The sequence below is a fragment of the Dendrobates tinctorius genome, unplaced genomic scaffold (assembly GCF_039654945.1).
Source record: "Dendrobates tinctorius isolate UK_male_01 unplaced genomic scaffold, ASM3965494v1 ptg000276l, whole genome shotgun sequence".
NCBI lineage: Eukaryota > Metazoa > Chordata > Amphibia > Anura > Dendrobatidae > Dendrobates > Dendrobates tinctorius.
This window is the reverse complement of record NW_027361943.1, coordinates 5,217,377-5,240,263: the sequence shown is the minus strand read 5'-3', so window position 1 is coordinate 5,240,263 and position 22,887 is coordinate 5,217,377. Positions and strand designations below refer to the sequence as shown.

Below are 22,887 nucleotides of genomic sequence, written 5' to 3'. Positions count from 1 at the left end.
ATTGTTAGAGATGTTGCCCATGTGGTTACGGCTTTGCCTCCAACCCAAGTTAGTGTAGAGAGGTTGTTCTCTAGCCTTAAAATTATTAGGTGAGATTTGAGGTAATCTATGAAGGAGGATCTGATGGAGGCAATTCTATTTCTTAGAACAAATTCACAGACTGCACAAATGTTATTTAGCATGTTTTTGTTGAAAACTGTTTTTGCCACTTACATAGTTTATTACATAGTGTTATATATTGTATGTGTATATATTATTATATATATATATGTAATCAATATTACATAGTGCATTACATATTAACAATTTATTACAGTTTGTGTTCTAAAGTTGTATTCCAATAAATATATATTATGTTCTATCTAAATATCTTGATTATTGTATCATAAAATTGATTAAATGTCCGATGTTCACATTGTACTACAATAAATTTTACACTTAAATATATAAGCAATATATGTGGGAGTCAGAGTCGTGGAGTCGGAGTCGGTGTAAAGAAAATTGAAGAGTCGGAGTCGCAGGTTTGGCTTACCGACTTCACAGCCCTTTAACCCCTTCCTGACATCAGACGTACTATCCCGTCCATGGGACCTGGGCCCCTATGCCCATGGACGGGATAGTACGTCTACCGTAATCAGCGGCGCCCACGTGGTGAGCGCCGCTGATCGCGGCCGGGTGTCAGCTGATTATCACAGCTGACACCCGGCACTATGTGACGGACCGCCCCTGATAAGTTAACCCCTTGCACACCGCGATCAAACATGATCGCGGTGTACCGGGAGTTAAAGGGAAGCATAGGCAGGGAGGGGGCTCCCTCCGTGCTTCCCTGAGCCCCCCACGGCAGCGCAATGTGCAGCGCTGCTGCGGGGGTCTCTTTCCCTACAGGCCCCCGAATCCAAGATGGCGACGGGGGCCTTCGGGGGCCTGTAGGGAGCTGACTTCCTCAGTGCCTGCAAAGCGCAGGCATGAGGAGGTCTGCAGAACTGCCTGTGACAGATTGCTGATCTGTCACAGTGATCTGTGATGTGACAGATCAGCGATCTGTCACAGGACAGTGATGTCCCACCTGGGTCTATGTAATAAAGTTAAAAAAAAAAAAAGTGTTAAAATAATTTAAAAAAAATAGCCAAATAAATTAGAAAAAAAAAAAAATATTCCCCCAATAAATCCATTTTTTGGAAATAAAAAAAAAAAAACAATAAAAGTACACATATTAGGTATTGCCGCGTCCGTAACGACCTGCCCTATAAAACTATCCCATTAGTTAACATCTTTAGCGAACCCCTTAAAAAATAAAAATCAAAAAATAATGATTTATCATCATACCGCCAAACACAAAGTGCAATAACGCGCGATCAAAAAGACGCATATAAATATCCATGGTACCGCTGAAAACGTCATCTTGTCCCGCAAAAAACAAGCTGCAATACAGCATCGTCAGCGAAAAAATAAAAAAGTTATAGCTTGCAGAATAAAGCGATACAAAAATAATCATTTTTTATATAAAATAGTTTTCATTGCATAAAACCGACAAAACATACCGTATATACTCGAGTATAAGTCGACCCGAGTATAAGTCAACCCCCCTAATTTTGCCACAAAAAACTGGGAGAACTTATTGACTCGAGTATAAGTCTAGGGTGGAAAATGCTCCATAGATTATTCCCCCATATGGTGTCCTCAGAAGAAGCTCCATAGATTATTCCCCCATATGCTGCCCCCAGAAGAAGCTCCATAGATTGTTCCCCCATATGCTGCCCCCATAAGAAGCTCCATGGATTGTTCCCTCATATGCTGCCCCCATAAGAAGCTCCATAGATTGTTCCCCCATATGCTGACCCCAGAAGAAGCTCCATAGATTGTTCCCCCATATGCTGACCCCAGAAGAAGCTCCATAGATTGTTCCCCAATATGCTGACCCCAGAAGAAGCTCCATAGATTGTTCCCCCATATGCTGCCCCCATGCTGCTGCATGTAAAAATAAAAAAAAAGACATACTCACCTCTCCGTCGCTGGGTGTCAGATTCTCACCTGTCCTGCGTCCATGGCTGCTCACCGCTATCTGCCACGTCATCAGTCAGTGACGTTCAGACTGCAGGGGGCGCGGCGCGCACTAACCACATCACCGCACCCTCTGCTGTCTGAAGTCACTGACCGATGACAGACAGCAGCAAGCAGCCATGGACGCAGGACAGGTGAGTATCGCTATACTTACCCGTCCTGACGCTGTGTCTTGAGCCCCCAGCTTCTCCACGCTCTCTCTTCCTGCCTTCAGCGGTCATGTGGTACCGCTCATTAAAGCTCATGAATATGCGCATATTCATGAGTTTTAATGAGCAGCACCACGTGACCGCTGAAGGCAGGAAGAGAAAGCACGGGGAGAAGCTGGGGGCTCAAGACACAGCGTCAGGACGGGTAAGTATGACCTGACACATCCGCCCCCTCCGACCCCCTTTGTATATGACTCGAATATAAGACGAGAGAGGGACTTTCAGCCCAATTTTTTGGGCTGAAAATCTCGACTTATATTCGAGTATATACGGTAAAAAACCACCTAAATGAGGTATCGCTGTAACCGTACTGACCCGAAGAATAAAACCACTTTATCAATTTTACCGCACGCGGGACGGTGTAAACGCATCCCCCCAAAAGATATTCATGAAACGCTGGTCTTTGTTCATTCTGCGTCCCAAAAATCGGAATAAAAAGCGATCAAAAAATGTCACGTGCCCGAAAATGGTACCAATAAAAACGTCAACTTGTCCAGCAAAAAATAAGACCTCATATGACTCAGTGAGTCAAAATACGGAAAAATTATAGCTCTCAATATGTGGTGATGCAAAAACTATTTTTACAATAAAAAGCGTCTTTTAGCGTGCGACAGCTGCCAAAAATAAATACCGCCATAAATAGTAAATCAAAACCCCCGTTATCACCCCCTTAGTAAGGGAAAAATGATAAAATTAAAAGAAAATGTATTTATTTCCATTTTCCCATTAGGGTTAGGGCTAGGGCTAGGGTTAGGGCCACGGTTAGGGTTAGGGCTAGGGTTAGGGCTGAGATTAGGGTTAGGTGTGTGTGGCGTTAGGGTTGGAGTTAGAATTGGGGGTTTCCACTGTTAGGGCACATCAGGTGCTCTCCAAATGCAACATGGCGTCTGATCTCAATTCCAGCCAATTCTTCGTTGAAAAAGTCAAATGGTGCTCCTTCCCTTCCAAGCTCTGCCATGCGCCCAAACAGTGTTTTACCCCCACATGTAGGGTATCAGCCTACTCAGGACAAATTGCAAAACAACTTTTCGGGTCCAATTTCTCCTGTTACCATTAGGAAAATAAAAAATTGGGGGCAAAAATATCATTTTTGTGGAAAAAAATGATTTTTTTTATTTTCACGCCCGGGCGTTATAAACTTCTGTGAAGCACTTGGGGGTTCAAAGTGCTCACCACACATATAGATAAGTTCCGTGGGGGGTCTAGTGTCCAAAATGGGGTCACTTGTGGGGAGATTCAATAGGTTAGGTAGATTAGGGGCTCTCCAAACGCACATGACACCCGCAGACCATTCCATCAAAGTCTGCATTCCAAAACGTCACAACTTCCATTCCGAGCCCCGATGTGTGCCCATACAGTAGTTTTCTCCCACAAATGGGGTGTCAGCGTACTCAGGACAAATTGGACAACAACTTTTGGGGTTCAATTTCTCCTGTTACCCTTGGGAAAATAAAATAATTGGGGACTAATTGATCATGTTTGTGGAAAAAAATATGATTTTTTTATTTTCATGCCCGGGCATTATAAACTTCTGTGGGGCACTTGGGGGTTCAAAGTGCTCACCACACATCTAGATAAGTTCCGTAGGGGGTCTAGTGTCCAAAATGGGGTCACTTGTGGGAAGTTTCAATAGTTTAGGTAGATCAGGGGCTCTCCAAACGCACATGACACCCGCAGACCATTCCATCAAAGTCTGCATTCCAAAACGTCACTACTTCCCTTCCGATCCCCGATGTGTGCCCATACAGTAGTTTTCTCCCACAAATGGGGTGTCAGCGTACTCAGGACAAATTGGACAACAAGTTTTGGGGTCCAATTTCTCCTGGTACCCTTGGAAAAATAAAAAAAATTGGTGACTAAAAGATCATGTTTGTGGAAAAATACGAATTTTTTACTTTCACGCCCGGGCGTTATAAACTTCTATGAAGCCCTTGGGGGTTCAAAGTTCTCACCACACATCTAGGTAAGTTCCTTGGGGAGTCTAGTTTCCAAAATGGTGTCATTTGTGGGGGGTTTCCAATGTTTTGGTACATCAGGGGCTTTCCAAACGCGACATGGTGTCAGATCTCAATTCCAGCCAAAAACGTCAAATGGTGCTGCTTCCCTTCCGAGCTCTGCCATGCGCCCAAATAGTGGTTTACCCCCACATGTGGGGAATCAGCGTACTCAGGACAAATTGCACAATAACTTTTAGGGTCCTGTTACCCTTGGGAAAATAAAAATTGGGGGTGAAAAGATCATTTTTGTGGAAAAAATATGATTTTTTAATTGTACGGCTGAATGTTATAAACTTCTATGAAGCCCTTGGGGGTTCAAAGTTCTCACCACACATCTAGGTAAGTTCCTTGGGGGGTCTAGTTTCCAAAATGGGGTTACTTGTGGGGGGTTTCCACTGTTTAGGTACATCAGGGGCTCTCCAAACGTGACATGGCGTCCAATCTGAATTCCAGCCAATTTTGCATTGAAAAAGTCAAACGGCGCTCCTCCCTTCTGAGCTCTGCCATGCGCCGAAACAGTGGTTCCCCCCAACATATCAGGTATCAGCGTACTCAGGACAAATTGCACAATAACTTTTGCAGCCCAATTTGTCCTGTTACCCTTGGTAAAATAAAAAAAATTGAACCTGAAGTATTTTTTTTGTGAAAAAAAGTTAGATATTCATTTTTTTTTTTTTTTTTTTAAATATTCAAAAAATTCCTGTGACGCACCTAAAGGGTTGATAAACTTCTTGAATGTGGTTTTGAGCACCTTAAGGGGTGCAGTTTTTAGAATGTTGTCACTTTTGGGTATTTTCTATCATATAGACCCCTCAAAGTGGCTTCAAATGTGATGTGGTCCGTAAAAATAAAATGGTGTTGCAAAAATGAGAAATCGCTGGTCAATTTTTAACCCTTATAACTTCCTAACAAAAAAAATTTTGGTTCCAAAATTGTGCTAATGTAAAGTAAACATGTGGGAAATGTTACTTATCAAGTTTTTTGTGTGCCGTATCTCTGTGATTTAAGGGCATAAAAATTCAAAGTTGGAAAATTGCGAAGCTTTCAAAATTTTCGCCAAATTTCTGTTTTTTAAACAAAGAAACGCAAGTTATTTGAATGAAATTTTACCACTATCATGAAGTACAATATGTCACGAGAAAACAATGTCAGAATCACCGGGATCCATAGAAGCGTTCCAGAGTTATGACCTCATAAAGGGACAGTGGTCAGAATTGTAAAAATTGGCCCGGTCATGAACGTGCAAACCACCCTTGGGGGTGAAGGGGTTAAAGGGAAGCAGTCACATTGTATATACAGTCCGATCTGTGGCCAGCATGTTGTAGAGGAGCAGCTCAGAATGATATATAGGTTTGCTGGAAAAGATTCAGTACTACTTGTATATTATTCACTGAAATCCCTTGTATTTGTATGGGCAGTCCTACTAGTAATTGACAGGTCTGTCTACATGCACAGTCATATATTAGAGACTGTCAGTCACTGAATAGGACAGCCAACTGGACTCGCATGCATAAAAACACCAAGGATTGCAATAAAAAGATGCAGGTTTTACAGAAACATTTCCCACAAAAATGTCTATCAATCTGATCAGCTACTATAAACATCCCACATGAAAATCAGATACGATTTTCAACATGATCGGTTCCATTTAAGGCTTAAAACAAAGGGAGCAGGTCTAAGCTATATATTACATATAAATCATAGAATATAATCCAACAACGAAGTATAACACAATTCCAACATACATATTTAATGGATACGCATCACTTCTCATTAATATATAATAGACGGCTGCAAAATAAATGGCCAGGAAATAGACATAATGAGGCGTTATTAAGCAGCTGATATCCATGTACAGGAAGGAAAAACCATCTCTCTGTTTCCCTATAGCCATTCCTCACCTCTAACCCCAGCCTGACCAAATCACCCCAAGGGATTCTCCACTGCAAGCAAAACCAATAAAAGCAAAATACAAACAGCGCTAATAGGCCAATTCTGAGGGAAAATTAAGGTGCAGGACAGTATCAGAACATTACCAAGCTTATGAATGTCCTGCATTAGGCAGCTGATCATCACAAATGAATTGATTTTTTTTTTTAAACAGTCTGCCAGAGTAAAGTACATTGCATCTATATTTAATGACAGTCTCTGTGGACAATGGAAATCTATTATTATTATCATCAAATGGAAAGATACATGTAGAGTAACATCTGGAACAAACTATGCGCTTTTCCAGTCACAAATACTTTTCATGAAATGAAAGAGACAAAATGAATGGTGTAAAAGGAACTGAAACTATATTTACAGTAAAGGAACATTTGTCACTGCTGCATAACTGCCCCTACAGTTAAGACATCACTGCCATTAGTCAACAGTGACTAATGTCAACTAGGCGGCAAGGTGGATCAATGGTTAGCACTGCAGCCTTGCCGCACTGGAGTCCTGGGTTTGAATCCCAACAAGGACAACATCTGCAAGGAGTTTCTATGTTCTCCCCCGTGTTTGCATGGGTTTCCTCCCACGTTCCAAAGACATACTGATAGGGAATTTAGATTCTGAGCCCCATCGGGGACAGTGATGATGTGTGCAAACTGTAAAGCGCTGCGGAATATGTTAGCGCTATATAAAAAAATAAAGAAAAAAATAAAGGAACAGTAGAGATGAGCGATTATGTTCGGAAAACGATCGCCAAACAAATTCGGCACAAGTATGGTACATTCGGAATTTGTGATCGCTAACACGAGCATTTTTATTAAAATCGGAAAAAGTCTGTAACACTCGGTAAAATGTTTTTGAGGATGCGTTTTCATGCCAACAGATGCAGAAATGGTGCAGAAATTTCTGCAATCAAATACTCAACATGTGCACATGGCCTTATACGGTAGTTTGACTCCGGCCTAAAGGGTGAACACACCAAATACTGATTTGGTTTTGATTTCAAATTTCTTGACTCTTTGCAATTTGTAAATTGTTTAAAACCCTGCTGTTCTGTTTGGGTCCATATGACCCTAAATGCAGATTATTTATTATGCGGATCTGAAACTTGTGATTAATTGACTTTTCCTCATTTGAGGGGTTCTTACTATGAGTTTTTTTTGTTTGTTTTTTATTTATTTATTGCTACACGCTGATTGTTACACTTGCACTGTTCGGGTCAATATGACCTGATAACATTTTATACTGTTCAACAAGTCACTAATTATATCTGGCTGCAAAACTTGTTTTCATGTGTACTTCATCTTATTATTCAAAAGGGTGGAGGTTTCACTCAATTGACAAATATTGAGGGACATTGAGTTTATGGTGATAAATGGAACAAATTAGATGTGACAGCTCTAAATGCTTATATTGGTTTACCTCTTTTACCAGGAGTATACAAGTCTTATGGCGAATCAACGAAAAGTTTGTGGAACTCCGAAACCAGTCTTCACATATTTAGAGCTACAATGTCTCTTGAAAGGTTTCATGAGATTTCTAGAGTAGTGAGGTTTAATAATAAAACAGATCGAAATGAAAGAAGCGCTAAAGATAAAATAGCCCCTATTAGAAATGTTTGGAATAAATGGGTAGAGATTCTACCAAAATTATATAATATTGGTGAAGCTGTAACTGTTGATGAACAACTGGTAGCATTCCGAGGTCGGTGCCCGTTCAGACAATACATACCGAGTAAGCCAACAAAGTAGGGAATCAAGAAATGGACACTTTGTGACAGCAAAAGTTCATACGTTGTAAACGCTCACGTGTGTACAGGAAGAAACCCTGGACAAAGAGCTGAAAAAAAATCAGGGTAGGTATGTGAGTTGTTCTCGATTTGACTCGTGCACTAAAAGGACAAAATGTCACGTGACAAATTTTTCACATCCTACCAACTGGGCCAGATGTTGCGAAAGAGACAACATATCATGCTGGGTACTATAAAGAAAAGCAAGATACAACAGTTGTGTCTTACATTCCCCCAAAAAAAAAAAAAAAGGAATATGTAATTCTAATGAGCACAATGCACCATGACAATGCAATAAGTAATCGAAAAGACAGAAAGCCGGACATGATATTAGATAATGCCATAAAAGGGGCAGTTGATACACTAGATCAAGCAATATTAACATACACATGCAAATGCAAAACTAATTGTTGGACAATGATAATATTTTACAACATTCTGGATGTTTCGGCATACAACGCAATTGTTTTATGGAGAGAAATCGACCCTAGTTGGAACGTTAATGAGCTGCATAAAAGAAGAATTTTTATTGAATAAGGAAAATTCCTAGTTAGGCCTTATATCGAAGCCAAAGAAGAAAAACCAAATAGAAATGGGGGAAAGCCAACCCACAGAACCAAATGAATAATAAAAAATAATAAAAATTGTGTATAAAGAAATAAATATATAAATACTAAAATAAATAATATAAAGTGCAATAATTGACAAAAAATAGCCTTTATTACATAATGGCACACATAAACAAATACAAAAATCAATAAAAATGTGCTGATATAATTAAAAGGCACATAAACCGCAGTTTGTATATATAGAAAGGAGCACCATAAAAAGATATATATATCTCAATTAATACAATTAAAAAAACTATCAAAATTGTGGTGACCACTGGATTATAATAATCAGGCATTATTAATAAAACCAGATAATAGACCTCAAATAAATAATAAAATAAATATTGTAAACCAAGTGTAACATCAAACAGGTGTACAAATAAAGTACAAAGCGTGCTATATATAATAATGTGACCTGAGAAAAAGGTAAGGCGACTTGTGTTCCAAAATCATTAGGCAAATTACCTGGATGCCGATTAGAAAGCCGGTGTGCCAGAAAAAAAACACACCCAGACGCGCGTTTCGGAGTTAAATCTCCTTAGTCTCCAAAACGTGCGTCGGGGCGCGCTTTTTTCTGGCAAACTGCGGCTTTCTATTAGGCATCGATGTAATTTGCCTAATGATTTTTGAGCACAAGTCACCTTACCTTTTTCTCAGGTCACATTATTATATATAGCACGCCTTGCACTTTATTTGTATACCTGTTTGATGTTAGATGTGGTTTACAATATTCATTTTATTTCTTATTTATTGGAGGTCTATTACCTGGTTTTATTAATAATGCCTGATTATTATAATCCAGTGGTCACCACAATTTTGAAAGATTTTTAAATGCATTAATTGTGATGTATACATCTTTTTGTGGTGCTCCTTTCTATATATACAAACTGCGATATATGTGCCTTTTAATTATATCAGCACATTTTTATTTTTATTGATTTTTGTATTTGTTTATGTGTGCCATTACGTAATAAAGGCTATTTTTTTGCCAATTATTGCATTTTTATTATTTGTTTTATATTATATATTTAATTCTTTATACACAATTTTTATTATTCATTTGGTTCTGCTGGTGGGCTTTCCCCCATCTTTCTTTGGTTTTTCTTCATCTAACCGGATGGTTTGCCATCCAATTAAAGAAAGGAGGTAGAAATATATTTTGATTATATATTATGCAATATATATTTTTATATACTTTTATTAGTATTATATCTGATTATTTTATTTTAATTTTATATGGAAGCCAGAAAAGTAAACCCCAGAAGTGAAGGAGCAGCAGCCATTGTGAAGAGCGTCCAGCAGCATGCTCAAGAAAGAGACTCCACGGCCTCCACCAGCACAGCTACCAGCCAAACAAGGAAGAGATGTAGCTTCTGTCCACCTTCTTGTGACAATAAAACAAATCTGACATGTGCTGGGTGTGCAAAATATCTATGTAAAGGACGTGTTTTATTATTGTGTTCAATGTAAAAATGCATGAACCTGTTCAACGTTTTTAGAGATAAAAAAGAAAAACTGAAATTTTCATTATTTTTCATTTGTTGTTTTATAAAATATGTTAACACAAAGTTATATTTAGCTAGATTTCATGTTACTGTAATAGAAATCTAAAGCATGCTTGTTATTTGTGTGCAGAATGCTATAAAGCGAAAATAATTGCAAACAGCCCATGTAACCTTTTTCTGAAAAAAATAAATAAAAATTAAGTTTTAATTTCATTTTTAATTTGTTTATGATTAACCATTTCCTCAAACAGTTTAATAATGAAATAGGTATTCAAATAAAATACTTACAGTAGCTAAAATCAACATTTTAATAGGTCAGGTCATAATGACTCGAAACAGTGCAAGGGTATAGTAAATGCGATCACAACAGCAGGGTTAAAAAAAAAAATACCTTGTTTTTTAAGGCATTCTAACTTTTCAGCCTTATTTTCCCCAGCACTGTGTATTGTATAGGTATACTTTGTTTCATACAAGTTCAAATTCAGTTGATAACTTAAAACTGTCAACAGAATTTTGTTTCCTCTTAAGTCACAAATGAAACTGTTTAGTCAGGAAATGAAAAAAAAAAAAAAATTTGCAACATTCTCTGGTACTCTTGACGCAGCTATCAGCATTTACAATAAAAGTGTTGCTGTTACATTTACAGGTGCCTCTCACAAAATTCGAATATAATAAAAAAGTTCATTTATTTCAGTTCTTCAATACAAAAAGTGAAACTCATTATAGAGGGGAGACCTGGGCAAAGTGCAGCCCACGAGCCACATTCGGCCCTCTGGCTATCTCAGACCGGCCCGTGGACCGAGACAGTGGTAGGGCTGGAAACCAGAGGTCCAAGGTCCACACCGTGCCCGCCCACCAGCTCGCTCGCTGTCTCCGTTGTCAACCAGCTACGGAGACCACCGTCCAACTCGCGCGCGCGCGCGCACACACACACACACGGCTCAGCTCCGTCCACCTCGCACGCACACACACACACGGCTCAGCTCCGTCCACCTCGCGAGCGCGCACACACACACGGCTCAGCTCCGTCCACCACGCGCACGCACACACGGCTCAGCTCCGTCCACCACACGCGCGCACACACACACGGCTCAGCTCCGTCCACCGCGCGCACGCACACACACACACACGCACACACACGGCTCAGCTCCGTCCACCTCGCGCGCACACACACAGCTCAGCTCCGTCCACCTCGCGCGCACACACACGGCTCAGCTCCGTCCACCTCGCGCGCACACACACGGCTCAGCTCCGTCCACCTCGCTCGCGCACGCACGCACACACACACGGCTCAGCTCCGTCCACCTCGCGCGCGCACGCACACACGGCTCAGCTCCATCCACCGCGCGCGCACACACACGGCTCAGCTCCGTCCACCTCGCGCGCGCACACACACACACGGCTCAGCTCCGTACACCGCGCCCACACACGGCTCATCTCCGTCCACCGCGCGCACACACACGGCTCAGCTCCGTCCACCTCGCGCGCACACACACGGCTCAGCTCCGTCCACCTCGCGCGCACACACACGGCTCAGCTCCGTCCACCTCGCGCGCACACACACACACACGGCTCAGCTCCGTCCACCTCACGCACGCACACACACGGCTCAGCTCCGGACACCGCGCGCACACACACGGCTCAGCTCCGGACACCGCGCGCACACACACACACACACGGCTCAGGTCCGTACACCTCACGCGCGCACACACACACGGCTCAGCTCCGTCCACCGCATGCGTGCGCACACACACACGGCTCAGCTCCGTCCACCTCGCGCGCACACACGGCTCAGCTCCGTCCACCGCGCGCGCACACACACACACGGCTCAGCTCCGTCCACCGCGCGCGCACACACACACACACACACACAGCTCAGTCCACCTCGCGCGCACACACGACTCAGCTCCGTCCACCTCGCGCGCGCGCGCGCACACACACCCGACTCAGCTCCGTCCACCTCGCGCGCACACACGGCTCAGCTCCGTACACCTCACGCGCGCGCACACACGGCTCAGCTCCGTCCACCGCATGCGTGCGCGCACGCACACACAGCTCAGCTCCGTCCACCTCGCGCGCACACACGGCTCAGCTCCGTCCACCTCGCGCGCGCGCACACACACACGGCTCAACTCCGTCCACCTCGCGCGCGCGCACACACACACACACACACACACACACACACACACACACAGCTCAGCTCACCTCGCGCGCACACACGACTCAGCTCCGTCCACCTCGCGCGCGCACACACCCGACTCAGCTCCGTCCACCGCGCGCGCACACACGCGCACACACACACAGCTCCGTCCACCTCGCGTGCGCACGCACACACACACACACACACACACACACACGGCTCAGCTCCATCCACCTCGCGCGCACGCACACACACACACGGCTCAGCTCCGTACACCGCGCCCACACACGGCTCATCTCCGTCCACCTCGCGCGCGCGCGCACACACACACACACGGCTCAGCTCCGTCCACCGCGCGCGCACACACACGGCTCAGCTCCGTCCACCTCACACACGCATGCGCGCGCACACACACACGGCTCAGCTCCGTCCACCTCGCACACGCACGCACGCACACACACGGCTCAGCTCCATCCACCGCGCCCACACACACGGCTCAGCTCCGTCCACCGCGCACACACACGGCTCAGGTCCGTACACCTTACACGCGCACACACACACACGGCTCAGCTCCGTCCACCGCATGCGCGCGCGCGCGCACACACACACACACACAGCTCAGCTCCGTCCACCTCGCGCGCACACACACGGCTCAGCTCCGTCCACCTCGCGCGCGCGCACACACACACCTCAGCTCAGTCCACCTCGCGCACGCACACACACGGCTCAGCTCCGTCCACCTCGCGCGCGCGCACACACACGGCTCAGCTCCGTCCACCTCGCGCGCGCGCACACACACGGCTCAGCTCCGTCCACCTCGCGCGCGCGCGCACACACACGGCTCAGCTCCGTCCACCTCGCGCGCACACACGGCTCAGCTCCGTCCACCTCGCGCGCACACACGGCTCAGCTCCGTCCACCTCGCGCGCACACACGGCTCAGCTCCGTCCACCTCGCGCGCGCACGGCTCAGCTCCGTCCACCGCGCGCGCGCACGGCTCAGCTCCGTCCACCGCGCGCGCGCACGGCTCAGCTCCGTCCACCGCGCGCGCGCACGGCTCAGCTCCGTCCACCGCGCGCGCGCACGGCTCAGCTCCGTCCACCGCGCGCGCGCACGGCTCAGCTCCGTCCACCGCGCGCGCGCACGGCTCAGCTCCGTCCACCGCGCGCGCACGGCTCAGCTCCGTCCACCGCGCGCGCACGGCTCAGCTCCGTCCACCGCGCGCGCACGGCTCAGCTCCGTCCACCGCGCGCGCACGGCTCAGCTCCGTCCACCGCGCGCGCACGGCTCAGCTCCGTCCACCGCGCGCGCACGGCTCAGCTCCGTCCACCGCTTACCCTCATCCAGCACCATGGCAACCAGCACAGCAGAGTACTGCATACACTGAGGTCCCTGATCATGAGACCCCTGACTCCTCCTCTCCTGTGAACTCATCGCAGGTCCTGTGCGCACAGAATAGAACAGCCTAGCAGTGATTGCTGGCTGTGAGGGCGAGAATGGGGTCAGTGCATGGGGGGGCATGCGGCTTATCTCCCTTCAGCGCGGCAAAGTAAAATCCCGCGTGAGACAGCGGGTGGGGGGGTCCAAATCGGGACTGTCCTGTGAAATCTGGGACGGTTGGGAGCTATGAGAGGGATGTGCAGACACAGAGTTCTTCCTGATAGGACGCTGCAGCGCGTCATTTCGGGTCCTGTGCATTGTGGGGATGTATTGGGTGTACTGGTCGGCTCCAGAGCATGCGCACTGCACATTCTGAACCTGGTGAGTACACTTAATACTCCCCCACAATGCACAAAACCGGAAATGAAGCGGACGTAGCTCACACACAGAAGCCAGCTGCTTCTTTGATGGACTCAGTGGGTCCTTGAGCATCCGGGCCCCGTTGCAGCTGCGACCCCTACGACCTCAGTAATTCCACCCCTGCTGCCGCCCGCACGGGAGCGCAATATTCTGCGCTCCCGTGCGGGCAGCGGGCACGTCTAAACGCTGCATGCGGATGCATCCGCATACAACGCATGTCCCTGCATACCCAATGTTAATGATAGGTACGCAGGACGCATGCCGAAGTAGGCGGAGCGTTGTCGGAGCATAAGGGAGGAATACGCAGCCATCCGCAGACCTGCCATACGCAAGTGTGAACTTAGCCTTAGAGAAGCCGATGGGCAAATGAGCGTTTGAATGTACGCTACTTCTAAGTTATCAGGTAGTGTAAACATTCCGACAATCACCCAATGAATGAGCAAAACGCTCATTCATTGGGTTATTTGATTATTATGCTGACATAAATACTATTATTCTCAGCAGCACATTGCCCACTTATATGCGGGTAGAATGATCGTATTAGAGATTGTTCTGCCCCAATCATTTTTCATTTGAATGTGTAAAAAGACCAGTAAATGAGTGCTAAATGACAGGAATATAATCAAACAGGCTCAAGTTATTGTCCTGAAATCATCAGTGTAAGTTGATCATTAGTTTGAAGGAGGACAACATAGTAAGAAGCTAACTATAATTAAAAACAGGGATAAGGGTTGTTTCTGCAGAGTGCATGGAGTAGTAACCAAATTACAGAGGGTTAAGAAAGATATGAGCAATTAGGTACTAGTCAGACAGTTGTAGGCAAGTTTTAATACAAAGTTAGGTTGAAAAAAAGAGGTCGAATTAAGGAACAGATTTTTAAGTGTGGTACTATTTAGACCAGAAGTTTCAAACACGCGGCCACTGAGGCAAGTATCTGCGGCCCACGGTGCACCACATGTCTCACTCCCTGAGGCAGGTGGAAGGAGCGCGCAATGGCTGTTCTGTGTACACAGGAACTGGGATGAGGTCACAGGAGGGGGAGGAGTCAGGGGTCACATGATCAGGGGCCTCAGTGTATGCAGGATGCTGCTGTCTGTGCTGGTTGTACGGAGCGGAGCCGCGCGTGTGCGGGGCGTGCGGAGCCGCGCGTGTGCGGGGCGTATTAAGTTTGAAATGAATGCGGCCCGCCAACTCAAATTTTTTTTATGTGCGGCCCATTTACTCTGCCGAGTTTGAGACCCCTGATTAAGACACTGCAGAACAGGCAAATCTGGCACTTAGGCTACTTTCACACTTGCGTTTTTTTGCGCTGTGCTGCGTGCGCAGTGTAAACGTGCATAAAAACGCATCATGCATTTTCTTGATTTTTTTGCGCATGCGTTGTTTTTTTTTTTGCGCTGACGTGCGCATGACCATGTGCACGTCAGCGCTCCCATAGACTATAATGTGCTTTTGGGTGAATTTTGTGCGCATTGCGTGCACATGCGTTTTTTTTTTTTAGACAGGTAGGGCGCACAAAAAATGCAACAGGATGCATTTTGTGCGCCCGGGCGCACACTACAAAATAAAAGGATGGCGTACAAACGCATGACTATGCGCACCCATGTTAAGTATAGGGAAAAAAAATGCATGCGCATGTATGCGCAAAAACGCAGCGCAAAAAAACGCAAGTGTGAAACCAGCCTTAGCCTTGCATCAAAAACACAACATGTGAACATAGCCATACACATTCAGCTGTGTTCACACCAAAGTCATGATTCTACTGCCCCATGAAAATTAACAAGTGCACTCAGCCAAGCGAGCACCTTTATGATTGTTAGTTGGCAATATCAGACAAGTTATTCAAACATGCTCAACCCAGTGTTCCCCAGAAATAAACTTCTAGTAAACATCCCTACCCAAACAATCTGGGTATGGAGAGATTGTGAATGTCAGGTGTTAGCTATGTTCACTCTACAGTCAACTTAACACTAGATCCATATTTTGCGAATTTTATTTGGTTATTTCCACAGTATCTGATTTACACCTCCATATGTCATAATCCGAATACAGAATGTGATGCACAGACTGTCCGTGAGTGTCCTGACCCGTACTTGACAACTTCATATATGTCTATGACACTGTCAAAGTTGGGTCAGTCTACCCACAGTCCGTACTGACGCATCATTAAATGCTGATTTTATGGCAGATTTTTTCACCTATTCCATAGCAAAGAGTGAAACCCACACAAAGAATTGACATGCTGAAGATTTAGGGAAAAAAAAAAAAAAAAAAGATGCAGCATGAGACTGAAATTGAGTTAAAACTCATCCAATTTGCTAGTACTATAACTTGCTGCTGATTTTAGGTACAGAAAATCTGTGTGAACCTAACCAAAGGCCAGGGTAACACGGATTTATGTGCAACTTTAGTCTTGTCTTCTCCTTGATACATCGTTGCTAGTGATGAGCGAGTATACTCATTGTTTGGGTTTTCCCGAGCATTCTCGGGTGTCCTACGAGTATTTTGGCGTGCTCAGAGATTTAGTTATCCTTGTCGCAGCTGCATGATTTGTGACTGCTAGACAGGTTGAATACATGGGAATTCCCTAACAAACAGGCATTCCACAAACATGTATTCAGCCTGTCTCAAGACGTAAATCATGCAGCTGAGAGACGAAAACAATCTCCGAGCACGCCAAAATACTCGGAGGACACCAGCGCATGCTCGGGAAAACCAGAGCAACGAGTATACTCACTCATCACTAATCGTTGCACGTTACAAATCTATGTGTAGTCTATCTGGTTTACAATAGCTTATCTCATTGGGGTAGAAAAATGTGGAAGGCTCCCTTTAACCCCTTTCTGTCATGAGACGTACTATCCCGTCCATGTGCCCTGGGACTTAATTCCCAGGGACGGGATAGTAAGTCACAGCTATCAGCGGCGCCCACGTGGTCAGCGCCGCTAATCGCGGCCGTGTGTCAGCTGATCACAGCTGACACCCGGCACAATGTGTCAGGGGCGGTCACGGACCGCCCCCGACACGTTAACCCCTTGCACACCGCGATCAAACACGATCGCGGTGTACCGGGGGTTAAAGGGAAGCATCGGCAGGGAGGGGGCTCCCTCCGTGCTTCCCTGAGCCCCCCACGGCAGCGCAATGTGCAGCGCTGCTGCGGGGGGCTCTTTCCCTGCAGGTCCCCGGATCCAAGATGGCGACAGCGATCTGTCACAGGACAGTGATGTCCCACCTGGGACAATGTAATAAAGTTAAAAAAAAGTGTAAAAATAATCTTTAAAAAAAAAAAAAATCGCTAAAAAAATAAAAAAATAAAAAATATTCCCTAATAAATTCATTTTTTGTAAAGAAAAAAAAAAAAAAGAAAAAAGTACACATATTTGGTATCGCCGCGTCCGTAAAGACCTGCCCTATGAAACTGTCCCATTAGTTAACCCCTTTAGCGAACCCCTTAAAAAATAAAAATAACGAAGCAAAAAATGATTTATTATCATACCACCAAACAAAAAGTGCAATAACGCGCGATCAAAAAGACGCATATAAATATCCATGGTACCGCTGAAAACGTCATCTTGTCCCGCAAAAAACGAGCCGCCATACAGCGTTATCAGTGAAAAAATTAAAAAGTTATAGCTCGCAGAATAAAGCGATGCAAAAATAATTATTTTTTATATAAAATTGTTTTCATTGCATAAAAGCACCAAAACATAAAAAACTACCTAAATGAGGTATTGCTGTAACCGTACTGACCCGAAGAATAAAACCGCTTTATCAATTTTACCGCAGGCGGAACGGTGTAAACACACCCCCCAAAAGAAATTCATGAAACGCTGGTTTTTGTTCATTCTGCGTCCCAAAAATCGGAATAAAAAGCGATCAAAAGATGTCACGTGCCCGAACATGATACCAATAAAAGCGTCAACTCGTCTCGCAAAAAATAAGCCCTCACATGACTCAGTGGGTCAAAATATGGAAAAATTATAGCTCTCAATATGGGTGATGCAAAAACTATTTTTACAATAAAAAACGTCTATTAGCGTGTGACAGCTGCCAAACATAAAAACCGCCATAAATAGTAAAATCAAACCCCCCCTGTTATCACCCCCTTAGTTAGGGAAAAATAATAAAATAAAAAAAATGTATTTAAAAGTCAAATGGCGCTACTTCCCTTCTGAGCTCTGCCATGCGCCCAAATAGTCGTTTACACCCACATATGGGGTATCAGCGTACTCAGGACAAATTGCACAATATCTTTTAGGGTTCTGTTACCCTTGGGAAAATAAAAATTGGGGGTGAAAAGTTCATTTTTGTGGAAAAAATATGATTTTTTAATTGTACCGCTGTACGTTATAAGCTTCTGTGAAGCCCTTGTTGGTTCAAAGTTCTCACCACATATCTAGATAAGTTCCTTGGGGGGTCTAGTTTCCAAAATGGGGTCACTTGTGGGGGGTTTCCACTGTTTACGTACATCAGGGACTCTCCAAACGTGACATGGCGTCCGATCTGAATTCTAGCCAATTTTGCATTGAAAAAGTCAAACGGCGCTCCTTCCCTTCTGAGCTCAGCCATGCGCCCAAACAGTGGTTCCCCCCCCACATATCAGGTATCAACGTACTCAGGAAAAATTGCACAATAACCTTTGCAGTCCAACTTCTCCTGTTACCCTTGGTAAAATAAAAAAAATTGAACCTTAAGTATTTTTTTTGTGAAAAAAAGTTAAATGTTAATTTTTTATTTTTTTTTAAATATTCAAAAAATTCCTGTGAAGCACCTGAAGGGTTAATAAACTTCTTGAATGTGGTTTTGAGCACCTTAAGGGGTGCAGTTTTTAGAATGGTGTCACTTTTGGGTATTTTCCATCATATAGACCCCTCAAAGTGGCTTCAAATGTGATGTGGTCCGTAAAAATAAAATTGTGTTGCAAAAATGAGAAATCGCTGGTCAAATTTTACCCTTATATCTTCCTAAGAAAAAAAAATTTGGGTTCCAAAGTTGTGCTGATGTAAAGTAAACATGTGGGAAATGTTATTTATTAAGTTTTTTGTGTGCTGTATCTACCGTGTTTCCCCGAAAGTAAGACCCTGTCTTACATTAATTTTACCCCAAAAAGTCCCACCCTGTCTTACTTTCGGGGGAGGTCATTAGCCGAAAAAAAATGACAATTTCTTTTTAACCAATAAATTAACATTTATTAACATGTTGTTATACCCCATAACAGTGCCGTATCCCACTGCACACAGCCCCACACCCCATAACAGTGCCGTATCCCACTGCACACAGCCCCACACCCCATAACAGTGCCGTATCCCACTGCACACAGCCCCACACCCCATAACAGTGCCGTATCCCACTGCACACAGCCCCACACCCCATAACAGTGCCGTATCCCACTGCACACAGCCCCACACCCCATAACAGTGCCGTATCCCACTGCACACAGCCCCACACCCCATAACAGTGCCGTATCCCACTGCACACAGCCCCACACCCCATAACAGTGCCGTATCCCACTGCACACAGCCCCACACCCTATAACAGTGCCGTATCCCACTGCACACAGCCCCATACCCTATACAGTACATGTTTCCCTACTTGGTTTTTAAATGCTGGACGTTTTCCTCTGCGGTGCGGCTGTGGGTGCGGAAGGCCTGTGCTGCAGGGAACGCTGTGCCAATCAGCAGGGAAACAGCGGTGACGTGGGGCTGGGGCGGCCAATTACAGCCCGAGCTGCTGGACCAATCAGTGCTCGAGCCGGCGGTGACGTGGGGAACAGGGGCGGCCAATGAGCTGTTGAGCTGGGCGGATTGCGGGGTTAACACGGCGAGTTAACCCCATGAGCGCTGGACCCGCCCAGCTGCACCTGAGGACACCTCTGGAGCCTGGGGACCCAATGGGGGACAGCGGCGGCCCAAAGGTAAGGGCCTTACATTTCACAGCGGCCCCCAACCCTGCCTTGCATTCGGGGGAGGCCTTACATTGAAGGACCCCCCGTAACCCCCACCCTGTCTTACTTTCGGGGGGGTCCTACTTTCGGGGAAACACGGTATGTGATTTAAAGGAATAAAAATTCAAAGTTGGAAAATTGCGAAATTTTCAAAATTTTCGCCAAATTTCCATTTTTTTTTCACAAATAAACGCAAGTTATATGAATGAAATTTTACCACTAACATGAAGTACAATATGTCACGAGAAAATGTCAGAATCACCGGGATCCATGGAAGTGTTCCAGAGTTATTACCTCATAAAGGGACAGTGGTCAGAATTGTAAAAACTGGCCCGGTCATGAAAGTGTAAACCACCCTTGGGGGTTAAGGGGTTAAAGAGGACCTGTCACCCAAAAGGAAGACACTTTTTTTATTTTTATTCCTGCTGATCAAGAAAGTATTCTATTTTTTTTATAATCTGCTATACAATTCTAGAGATACAGGCCTTTTTATTAGTGGAAATATTTAAGGTCTTTACAAGGTGGCGTTGCTCACTGAGTAATAATGCAGATCAGCCTAAAGACACCCCCTCACCGAGAACCCTATGAACCATGCTCTCTTGTAAAGACTTAAAAACTAGCACTAGATAAAATCTCTCAAACGGTAAGGCAGACTTAAAGGGAAAATAAAAAGAATCGTTAGAAGAGCATTGGGAATAGAATAGGACCAAAAACTGGCTACTTTTCAGCTTGTGACAGGTGCTCTGAAAATATTATTTCGGAACAGTGACCTTGATCTGTCCAGATGACATCTGGAGCAAGGCATGAACAATCCGCTTCCATCACCCATCCCAGTAGCATTCAGTCACCATTGTAAGGCATGCCCACAGCACACGGAGATTATTCATCAGGATCACTGGCCAACCCTTTATCACAATCAGATCATCACACTTATCAATGCTTCCTCAGGATCTGAGAACTGGAGGACCTGACCAACGAGTTGTCATCCCAGGTAAACAATACAGGCTGCAGCTGATTACAGGGAACAATGGACAGAACTGCACTACTGGAAATAACACAGGATGGCAGTGCAGGGTACGATGGGCACAAGACCAGTGGTGCCAACACTACACTGATGTAATGGTGGGTCGCCAGCACACTTGGCTAGCAGGACCCCTGGGTGGGGATGCCAGTCGTGTCCCATAGGGTAGGGCTAACACTTCCTGTCCATAAGCAATGACTATAGGCAAACAGCACGCTGACAAATGCCCGTCTGAGGCGATGGGGTGAGCTGTGGTCGGGCAGCAGAGACTGGAATGGGACCGTCTCCTCCCCAGGCCTCAGCCTCCCGGACATAGAAGCTAAGTGCAGGGTGATGGGGCAAGGGAGCAGCAGGTACCCAACACCCTACCTATGCGCTGGGCCCCTTCTCCCACACTGCCCGCCAACCTGAGGGACAGCCCAGCCCCGCACTGTCACTCCGCAGACCGGCCTTACCTGTGTGAGGGAGATGTGCGCAGCCATCTTTGCAGCCACTCACGGGTACGCGCGAAGCGTCAGTCAGAGGTCGCGGGAGCGCTCGTGGGGCGGAGTCATGCAAATAAGCACCGTCCGGGCGCTGCCGGAGAAGAGGCGGGAGATAGGTGGGAAGGTTCGGCCCGGCCGACTACTGGACTAGACTGAGGGGCACAGAAAGCTGTGAGGTGGAAGTGCTGGGAACCCACCATTATTCCATTACACCTGTCATTGGGCTCACTATGTAGTGGAGTAGACCTCGATAATGGCGTATTGCAGGTGTAGTGTTCCAGTGTCATGGCTAGGGAAGTAGATATGACTTCTGGGTGGTTCCCGGGTATCCCAGTAGGCTCCCGTGAGAGAATCGGGGTGGTCATAGTGTGATCGGAGTCTGGCACGTGAGAGAATCGTAGTACAGGAGCAGAGACGATGGAGAACGAGGCGAGAGCAGTGATTCGCCAAGTCCGGTCCTCACGGATCCCACACATGGGAGTTTCAGGGTTACCTTAGTATTACCTGTTGATGGAATTATTAAGACATCAGAAACTGTACGGCTATGTGTGGGTCGCCCTCCCAGGGCCGTGGGGTACTCGGTGCAGGGCCAGTATCGGCGGGACGTGTCACAGCGGCGGCGTCCCAAACCGTGGCCCTGGGCGCCCAATTAAGGGGGGAGATGTTGTGGATGGTGGAATGTCGTTAGATGAATAGTTTGCGACGCCACCTGTGGTGCTCGGCAAGGGAGGTGTTAAGCCGACGCTACAGACAGATTCTCCGGGACTGATGGTGTGGTGCAGCAAGGATGGTATAGCCCTCCACAGGCAGGGCTGTTGTCCCAGGGCAGTGTAGATGTGGAGACACTTAGATGGTGTAGTGTCTGGCGCAGGGGATGTAGCAGTGCCAGGCGGACGGATGCAAGAAGGAATGGAGGACACCAGGGCATGTAGTTCCAAAGCTTTACTCACAGTCTGTAGTGCCCGCTTCTGTGCCGTGTCCTACGGGTCAGGGACTCAGTCAACCTCCAGGCAAGATGGAATGCTCCCTTCCACACTCCAACTTATGTGCCTTATCTGAACGTCTCCTCTATAGCGCCTTTAAGTGTGAAGATCTCCTAGTACTGAGTTACACTGGAGTTCCTCCTGACAGATGTTCCCAAGAACTCTACTTGCACGGCAGACAGCTGTAGCCTGCTTCGGGGACTCTCTACTCCTAAGTCCCGGCTCTCTATCCGTGTTGCTGTTGTGCCCATGGGAGTAGTGCATTTACAGCCAACTACTCCACCGGTGTCTACTGCAGAACCATTAGTGTCCATACAACCTCGGGGACCGGGCCCCGGCCTTGCGCTTAGAACTTCTAGGCAGGGTTCTTCCTCTAACCTACGTCCTCTGTGTTCACCCCTTTTACT

The 22,887-nt window shown here is 46.0% G+C and overlaps 1 protein-coding gene across 4 annotated transcripts in view; it reads right to left on the bottom strand.

Moving 5' to 3' along the window:
- The window catches only part of EPS15L1 (epidermal growth factor receptor pathway substrate 15 like 1), a 428,822-nt gene extending 407,213 nt beyond the window's left edge, over positions 1–21,609 (bottom strand). For 2 of the 4 annotated variants that reach the window (XM_073559865.1, XM_073559866.1), the window contains exon 1: positions 21,468–21,609. In XM_073559865.1, the coding sequence (XP_073415966.1) occupies positions 21,468–21,494 (27 nt within the window). In that variant the 5' untranslated portion in view covers positions 21,495–21,609. The remainder of the gene's footprint in view (positions 1–21,467) is intronic. The other 2 variants (XM_073559867.1, XM_073559868.1) reach the window with 1 other exon arrangement.
- Between the last annotated feature and the right edge of the window lie 1,278 nt (positions 21,610–22,887).